Source organism: Mytilus trossulus, chromosome 5, assembly GCF_036588685.1.
Source record: "Mytilus trossulus isolate FHL-02 chromosome 5, PNRI_Mtr1.1.1.hap1, whole genome shotgun sequence".
Classification (NCBI taxonomy): Eukaryota; Metazoa; Mollusca; class Bivalvia; order Mytilida; family Mytilidae; genus Mytilus; species Mytilus trossulus.
The window spans coordinates 81,714,088-81,724,080 of NC_086377.1; the positions used below are offsets into that span (position 1 = coordinate 81,714,088).

The 9,993-nt window shown below is 32.1% G+C and overlaps 1 protein-coding gene across 1 annotated transcript in view; it reads left to right on the forward strand.

Annotated features, from left to right (window-relative positions):
- LOC134718369 (uncharacterized) overlaps nt 1–8,969 on the forward strand; it is a 31,210-nt gene extending 22,241 nt beyond the window's left edge. Inside the window, exons 11-14 of the mRNA XM_063580867.1 lie at nt 364–843; nt 4,335–4,441; nt 8,012–8,465; nt 8,962–8,969. Coding sequence (XP_063436937.1) covers nt 364–843; nt 4,335–4,441; nt 8,012–8,465; nt 8,962–8,969 — 1,049 coding nt within the window. The remainder of the gene's footprint in view (nt 1–363; nt 844–4,334; nt 4,442–8,011; nt 8,466–8,961) is intronic.
- The last annotated feature ends 1,024 nt before the right edge of the window (nt 8,970–9,993 follow it).

The following is a 9,993-nucleotide window of genomic DNA, read 5'->3' on the forward strand; positions in this document are numbered from 1 at the left end:
TAGCCATTTTTTGTGCCTTCTATTCACGCACCATATTAATTCAATATCAAATCTGATTTGTGTATGAAAATCTTAACATTTTACTAATCTTATTAGAAAGATGTTAAGGTTTTATATTTTGAAATTGAATTTAAATGTTAAAATTATTCAATGAATTAACATTATTTTCCATATTCAATAATGTCATCATCAATCAGTTAAAATATGACTCTTTAAAATTTGTTAATAGCATTGTATGAATGGTACGCCTGATAAGATATGATTTTTATCTTAATTCTGATTTTTCTTACATTCTTCACTTGGTTTTGACAGCCTGCAGCTGTTTTTGATTTGATTTGCCTGATGTATTAAATATAATTTCAGACTCTTACAATGCCCTGGATGTTGTGTACCATAAGGTTTTAATGACCTCTCTGGAAGAAGAGGAGGAGAGTGAACTTACCAACAAAGCTTCAGATACAAGCCCAACTGGTTATGCCAAAGCTACACTTTCCTCTTTGCCCTCAGAACAGTCTGCAGCAGCACAATATCTACCATCTACCAAATCCTCCAATGTGCCTCACATGGTAAAACAGATGGAAAAGAAAATGAGAACAAGAATGACTAAAGAAGAAATAAGAAAGAAAATGGAAAAGGTCCTCAAAAGTGGGAAGTATAAGATGAAAGTTGGACGTCTTATCTTCTGGGATTTTGGTGGACAATATGTTTATCTAACAACACATCAGACCTTCATGACGTTCCGGGCATTGTTTCTTGTAGTATTTGATGGGAGCAAAGATTTGCACGAACAGGTCCCTGATGTGATGTGTTTTCCAGGGCAGCACATGACGCCAACTCCAGCAGGTAATATGCATATTATTTACACTCCGATAATGCAAACAGGATACATTTCTATGACAGCAAGGTGATAATTCAAAAAACAATTAAATTTGTCTTTTTTAAATATTAAAGCCAACCTAAATGTTTACGTAACTTGTTTACATTGCCACTATGAGCTTGTCACAAACTACCATATTAACCTCAATATGTCTTGCATTTTGAAACATTGATATGAGGTAAGACAATAATATTTATCAAAGATACCAGGTTTAAATTTTTGTACGTCCGAAAGTGTTTTGTATACACAAAAATCATAAAGCTTATTCCTGAAAATTTCTTTAGATTTTGAATGAGTGAATTCTCACAAAAAAGGAGCTGATGATTTTTTTGTTGCATTTATTGACAGGCAACATCATATTTTTAAACGACTGCAAAAAGTTTTTGAGGTCGTATATTGTTATGACGTTTGTGGTGTTGTTGTCGTCCGAAGACACATTGGTTTTCGCACAATAACTTTAGTTTAAGTAAATGATTTTTTATGAAATTTTACGATCAATACAACAAAAGAAAGGTGGGGATAGATTTTGGTACTAACAGTTAAGGAATTAGAGGCCAAAAATAAGCATTTTTGTAACTTCCACACAATAACTTGTTTGTTAGTGTATGGATCTCTCTGGCATTGTACTACAAGTTTTTTTTTGAAAAGTTTTTAGAATAGATTTTTAAGGTCTTTTACCACATTCATTTTGTGTCAGAAACCTATACTATTTCAAAATTTGATCACAATCGAAATTCAGACAGCATCAAGCTTAAATATTGTGTCCAAATTTACCCAGATTTCATATCACAAAGGGAATGCTGGGATTCATTCTGGGGGTAATTGCCTCAAAACTTTAGGAATTAAGGACCATAAAAGAAGCAAAAAAAACCAAGCATTTTTCTAGTTTCATGACAATTTCTTGTTTGTAAGTGTATGGATCGTGCTGAAATTGTACTACAAGGTTCCTTATCACAAAGGGGAAGCTGGAATTGAGTTTTGGGGGTAATTGCCCAAAACGTTTAGGAATGAAGGGCCAAAAAGGGGCAGAAAACAAGCATTTTTCTAGTTTCCAGACTATAACGTGTGTTCAAGTGTATGGATCTCTCTGAAATTGTACTGCAAGGTACCATACCACAAAGGGAAGGCTGGGATTAATTTTGGAAGTAATTGCCTCTGCAGTCGTATCAGAATGCGCTCAGCAAGCATTTAATTTGATAAAGTAGGGATTTGGTCCATTTTGAAAAGGCCAATAATTAGTATATCTGAAGCTGTTTCACTGAATTAAGACCCTCTTAACCTTAAATTGTCCACATTTTGAGTTAGAGCTGATGGATATCTCAATAATTTTGACATAATTTGTACCAAAAGTAGTACAATGTACACTATACTATACAAACCTTTTTGGATAGAGCCGGTGGGATTTTTTTAAATTGCATTTTTGTGTTTAAAAGAAATGCACTATGATAATTAAAAAAGCAAGATAGCAGTTAGAACAAACACAAAATCCAAGGGCTGTTCCATAAAATCTTACACAGGACCTCAACTTCAACTGTATTTTGGTGGTGTGAAATATGAGTTTGTATAAGTTTGAATTGTATGCAGGTCTTAACCATTGTTACCCTTTTTAGCTAACCTGACCTGACAGGTCCATTGAGCTTTTCTCATCACTTGGCGTCCGTGGTCCCGCGTCTGTCATCTGTAAACTTTTACAAAAATCTTCTTTTCTGAAACTACTGGGCCAAATTTAACCAAACTTGGCCACAATCATCATTGGGGTATCTAGTTTTAAAAATGTGTGGCGTGACGCTGCCAACCAACAAAGGTGGCTGCCATGGCTAAAAATAGAACATAGGGGTAAAATGTAGATTTTGGCTTATAACTCTGAAACCAAAGCATTTAGAGCAAATCTGACATGGGGTCTAAAAGTCAATTGGTCAAGATCTATCTGCCCTGCAATTTTCAGACAAAACAGCAACCCGTTGTTGGGTTGCTGTCCCCAAATAAGTAAAATTAAGGAAATTTTGCTGTTTTTGGTTATTATCGTGAATATTATTATAAATAGAGATAAACTGTAAACAGCAATAATGTTCAGCAAAGTAAGATCTACAAATAAGGCAACATGACCAAAATTGTCAAGTGATCCATAAAGGAGTTATTGCCCGTTATAGTCAATTTTCAACCATTCTTCTAAAATTTTAGTATTTTTTTTTAAATCTTCTTCTCTGAAACTACCGAGCCAAATTTAACCAAACTTGGCCACAATCATCATTTGGGTATTTAGTTTAAAAATGTGTGGCGTGACCCTGCCAACCAACCAAGATGGCTACATGGCTAATTATAGAACATAGGAATAAAATGTAGATTTTGGCTTACAACTCTGACACCAAAGCATTTAGAGCAAATCTGACGGAGGGGGGGGAGGGGGGGGGCTAAAATTGTAGAATTAGTAATTTTAAGGAAATTTTGTAGTTTTTGGTAATTATTATCTTGAATATTATTATAGATAGAGATAATAGCAATAATGTTCAGCAAGTTTAAAGTAAGATCTACAAATAAGTCAGCATGACAAAATTGTCAGTTGACCCCTTAAAGAGTTATTGCCCTTTGTAGTAATTTTTTAACAATTTTCATAAATTTTTGTAAATTTTTGTAAATTTTTAGAAAATATTTTTCACTGTAATTACTGCGCCAAGTTCATTATAGATAGAGATAATTGTAGCAGCAAGAATGTTCAGTAAAGTAAGATCTACAAACACATCACGATCACCAAAACACAATTTTGTCATGAATTTATCTGTGTCCATTGTTTAATATGTACCAAGGTGAGCGACACAGGCTCTTGAGAGCCTCTAGTTTTAATATGTCTTCCTTTAACTATGCGCTAATGAAATAGTATGAAGAACAAATACAACAATATAGAATAAACATAAACACTGAAACAGTTGTCACTTTTTGACAGAGAATCCAACTTAAAGGAAGACTATTATCATGCAGCTGTTTAAATAAATGAGGTTGATAAAGTACCTGTTTAAATAAATGAGGTTGATAAAGTACCTGTTTAAATAAATGAGGTTGATAAAGTACCTGTTTAAATAAATGAGGTTGATAAAGTATCTGTTTAAATAAATGAGGTTGATAAAGTACCTGTTTAAATAAATGAGGTTGATAAAGTACCTGTTTAAATAAATGAGGTTGATGAAGTACCTGTTTAAATAAATGAGGTTGATGAAGTACCTGTTTAAATAAATGAGGTTGATAAAGTACCTGTTTAAATAAATGAGGTTGATAAAGTACCTGTTTAAATAAATGAGGTTGACAAATGGTTGATAAAGTACCTGTTTAAATAAATGAGGTTGACAAATGGTTGATAAAGTACCTGTTTAAATAAATGAACTTTATCAACCTCATTTTTTAAACAGCAATTCAGCCTAATTTTTTATACTTTTTTATGACAGATTTTGATTTTATTTTCTAGTATTCTTGCAATATTGGGTCAATTCCATCTTGACCTATTGTAAGGTTGTATATGCAGGCATTCCAAAGATCTTGTTTGTTGCCACTCACAAGGACAAAGTACTAACGGTAAGTGATCTTATGTTAGAAATATAGTAGTTACTGTAAATTAAGAAATTAATGCAAGGTTTTTATTTTGACTTAAGATCAGATTACAGGGCCTATAACTAGAGTAGAATATATTAAGAACCACCTTTACTTATAGATAAGAATATGATATTTGGTTTGCATTTGTATTAATATTCAATTTGATACATCTCATTGTCATGGAAATTCTTTGTCTAGTCACTCTCAGTCATGGTCTATTGACTTTAGAAAAATGAAAAACAACACATTTAATAATTAATTGCGTCTGAAGCGCTTTTCTGCATTTACCTTTCGTCAGGAACGCTCAAAGCCCAACATTTGAAATCCAAAGATGGATTTGTACCGAAAATTGTGGAAGAGCTATACGTCCAAAATAACTAAAATAAATATAACAATTGCTCTGTTTAAATGTTAAAGTTTGTATAATTTTCTTTGCCGTGTCACTCTCGGTCATTGTCTATTGACTATAACAATTGCTCAGTTTAAATGATAAAGTTGTATTTAAGTCAGTTTTATTTCAACAAATATGTTGACAATATGAAAGTTCATCATTTAGTGGTACTGCACCAGATGAAGGTCTTAACAATAAATGTATCTTTAGCGATGTCAGAGGCCAAGCTATTTGAAATTCCAAAATGTAAAACAAATGTTGATTGGTTGGTGAAATCAAAAATGGGGATAGGGAATGCATGAGGACAATTCATGCTTTGTTTTAAAATAAGTTCAATTGTTTATCAACAAAAAATTTAACTTAAACAATATCCATATGTTAATGCAATTGAGACAATATCTGAAAAAGTATAATTTTCATGTCCAGCAATTTTTTTTTTTTTTTCAACCATCTTTTTTGAATATTTTAAGTTTCAGTATAAACTAAATTATATAATGCACCAACTCCTGCCAATTAAACACTCATTCTTGTATTTCTTCCAATAAAATATTGTAATTTAAATGTTCAACCCCCCCCCCCCCCCGCCCCTAAAATCATGTTGTCCCCTGTGTTATTTTGAAAACTAAATCATTCAAATAATACCCAAATTAATTCAACAGGCGTCTGATTCTCACATATATGATATATTATATAATAAACTTGCCCCTAATTTGTCTTTTTATATTATAACTAGAGCATGTAATAAAATTTTGCAAATTTTAAGAGAAAAAAAATGGTCCCCAGGGGTGATTTCCTTCCTGTTACCACTAAGTTTTTTTTTACCTGAGGAAACGTTTACAAGACCAAGAGTTATATCCCATTAAGTATTTTGAAGAGCATCATTTCCTGAATGCATTAGTACAAAGAAATAGATGGAAAGGCGGCCAGGTTTGAAAATTCAAGCCCATCCAAGATACGAATTTATAGAAAAAATACTTATTGGTGTTCTATCCTGTTATAGCCTTTTCTTACACTTTCTGAGAATAATTTTAAGTGTGCACCACACATTAAGTGTGTGTTTATATCATCTTTTTAAAAAATATATGTCACAGGAAATACACTTACATTTAATGTGATAAAAAGGACAAAAACTATCGCGTAATTCCTTTCTGTTATGTTCTGTCATGTTACCTGATAAAAAGTAACAGCATAACCATCATCAGTAACAGGAAGGATGTTCAAGACAATTTCACTCAAGAATCGAAAAGATAATCTACTATATGCCAACCATTTTATTTAATATTTAAGTTATCACCACCTTATCAAATAAATTTCAAAAAAATATAAAGTATATTGAATAAAAAAATAGGTTTTTTCCCTTTGATAACAGCAGAGAACATTGTGCAATTCTAGTATAGTAGATAGTAACAGCAAGGAATTTATTTTAGAATTTTTCATTACCTAGGCAGATATTTCATCTTGCAAATACAGTTTCTAAAATGATGTATTTTTCTTAAACTTTAAAATAAAGCAGAAAAATCCTTGCTGTTACCAATTCTGTCCTGTTACCGTTGTCCTGTTACTCAAGATAGATTCGTTCATGTTACCGACATGTCTGACTATATTTAAGTATATTTCTAAACCTTTTGTATTGCAAATGCTAAAATCAATAATTGGCATTTGATAAACTATTGCAGTATATACTAGTAAACCACAAATAGTGTCTTAAACTAATTCCTTATTCCCATTAGAAACTTTTTAAAATTGATTCACTTTGGTAACAGGAAAGAACTGGAATTTTTTTTTTACCATTTTTATACGCCCGTCGTCTTTTAGACGGGACGTATTATGGTATACCGTTGTCCGTCCATCCGTCTGTCCGTCCATCGTCCACACTTCGGACAATAACTCAAAAAAACTTTCACCAATTCCCATGAAACTTAAGTGAATTGTTTATATCAATTGACGTAAGCTCCGTTTCGTTTTTTTTTAATTTCAGATTTTAAGTTTTGGATTTATGGGGCTTTATTCATAAAAAAGGGGGGATTTTCAACACTTCGGACAATAACCCACAAAGGCTTTCACCAATGTCCATGAAACTTTGGTGAATTGTTTATATCTATTGATGTAAGCTCCCTTTCCATTTTTATAAATTTCAGATTTTACATTTCCGTGTTATGAATTTTTATGCTTAAAAAAGGGAGGATTTTCCAATTTTGGGACAATAACTAACACTTTCACAAAATTTTATGCAACTTTGATACATTGTTTATATCTATTGACATAGGCTAATATTTAGAATAACTTAGTCTATTTTATCTCATCTATAACTTTTATATAATGTATATGCCTTAATAAATATAAAAGGTACTTGGTACTCAGAAAGTGTGTTGTGAACAAGATAGAATGTATGGATGAAAAATTAAGACAACAAACTTAGTTAAATTTGAGGTAGCCTTGATAGTGCCAATTTTTTTTTGCATTTTTTTTTTTGGGGGGGGGGGGGGGGGTATTTGACAGGGCTCACACTATTTCTAGTTGATCATATAAATTCATTTAAAGCATAAAAGACAAGTTAAAAGAGCAACGTGCGTATCATGCGCTAAAGCGCAGCCCTTTATTTAAAATTGCTATTGTTTGCTTATTAAACAATTGTTTGAATTACAGACAACAGTTTATAGATCCCCAATGTGTGTTCTTCGTGCTATTAAAATACCGAGTCTAAAGATTTTGTTTTTGATTTTTCTTATTGCCAAAAATTATACTTTTTCAGATATTGTCTCAAATACACTCTTGACCTGTTTTAGATTTATTGCCAACTTATTAAATGTGACTTGTTTTGTTAACTTGTTTTTCTTTACTAGGTAGGTAAAGTGAATTACCGAACAAAAGTATCAATAACAAGTTTTTCTTTCAAAAGACCTTTTTTATTGTATTCGCCTTGGAATGCAATATTTAACAACTGATAACAGTTTCATTCTGTTATCTTTGAAAGTATAAGAACTAGGTTAAAAGTGTAAAATTGACCTGTAAGAGAAGGTGTATGTCATTCAAAAATTTGAGATAAATCTTAATGTAGTACGCAGTGGAATATTCCACCATTGAAGATGCATATAAATCACCAGGTGTGTGATACAGTATCTTTACAGTGTATTATTCTATCAACTTTTTATGTTTAACAGGAGAATATTGAGATCACACGTGAAGAGCTTAACAGAGGAATTGAGGAGTTGTTTAAAGACCACGAGGGAAAACATCATCTGGTCCTACGACCTCTAATATTTGTCAATGCCAAAGATCAAGCCGACCCAGAAATAGAAGTTCTAAAGAAAACAATAACAGAACTTACATTCGACCACCCATGCTGGGGTGAAAGAATGCCCAATGCTTGTGTTCCACTAGAGCTAGAGATCGCTGAACTAGTGGCAGAAGGAAAACAAATAATGTCATTGGCTGAAGTTAAAGAATTAAATGCTATCAGCGAGGTGTCTGTCCTGTCTCCTGAGCAGTTGACTGATTTTCTACATATTCATCATTCTCTGGGGAAGATTGTTTATTTTGATACCCCCCAGCTGAGAGATAATGTCATGATCAACCCCCTTCTTATGGTGGAAGTTATGAGATCTTTTATCACAGGTGAGTATGTTTTTTCATTGTGTAGTGAATATATTTAGGACTCAAATATATGGCGAGTTCCAAATCTATGACAGATTCCTAATCTATGGCAAATGTGACGTTACAAACGTCAAAGAACTCAAATTTATGGCAGATTTTTGTTTTCTCCAAATCTATGGCACATCTGGAGGAAAGAGTAACATATAACGTCACAATTGAATAACGCCATAATTCACTCATAACGGACTGCAATAAATTTTGATACTCTGCAATATTCGTTCTCAAAATGGATTGTTTTGAATCTTTGCAAATTGGCTAAAATTCTAGGGTTTTTTGCCTTAAATCTAGGAGTTTTAACAACTTTATATCAATCTTAGAAAAAAAGGCAATTCTCAACATCCTTCAAATGCATCCTGCAATAAAAAAAGAAATGAATAATATACATACTAAAATTTTAGCATTCCTTTTTGTAAGTTATATTTTACATTTTAAATTATACAATAAACTAAATTTTTAGCCTACTGAAATTTTACATTCAAAACTCAGTGCTAAATTTTTAGCTTTCAAAGATTCTCATTTCAATGATATTGGCTCGAGTTTTAACTGTTTGAGCAATTTGGACAAGAACAGTTAATACATGAACAAAAATGCTAAATTTTTAGAAAAAAAAAATATTACATTTTGCTCGAAAAATTGCAATTTGATTTTATTGTAATATACTTAATTGTAAATTATAAGCCTGGTACCTTTGAAAAGCACTTAAACGTACCGCATTTCTCACAAAATTCATAAATTGGCATCAACATGCTTAATAGTCTATCATCAAATTATACTAATCGACATTTTGTGGGATTTTATTGCTCTAATCTGTAGGTATGATGTGGTTTGAGAAGGTTTGGTATTCTTTTCGATATTTCACGTTTTTTGACACGGTATTGTCGATGTTTTCGCCAATTGAATTCTGAGTTTGCCTTAGGTATCAGCAGCCTGTTACTATACAATGTACTATAACTATATTATATTCCCCATTTCCATTCTCAATTTTATTAGACAACCCCCCTTTTTCCCCTTCTGATAATGGCTGGATCTGCCCCTGTATCTTGATTTCAGAATACTCAGTAACACAGGTACTTGTTTACATGAAAGTTTCAAAGAAACACAATAGCTGCATTTGCATATTTATGACACGGTATTATCGCTAAATCTTTGTTATCATCCTCCTTTTGTATACTTCAAATTCATATTGTATACCAGTACTGTTTATTTAATTTTGTGTCTACATATATGATACGTCGTTTGTTTTAATAACAATATGTAAACCATTAAGATTAAGTCAAGACAAGACAAACTTAAAGAGGGGTCAGTTTGGCTTTGGACAGGCGAGTGAAGATGTCCAAAATATGAATAAAAAAATACTTGAATAAATGTATAACAAACAACAGTTGACTGTGCTGTTTGAACACATATATATCAGCTATAGAACTTGTACATGACCATATGGGTTCAGTAGATTTTTTGTTTACATTTTATCATACCTATAACAACTAGA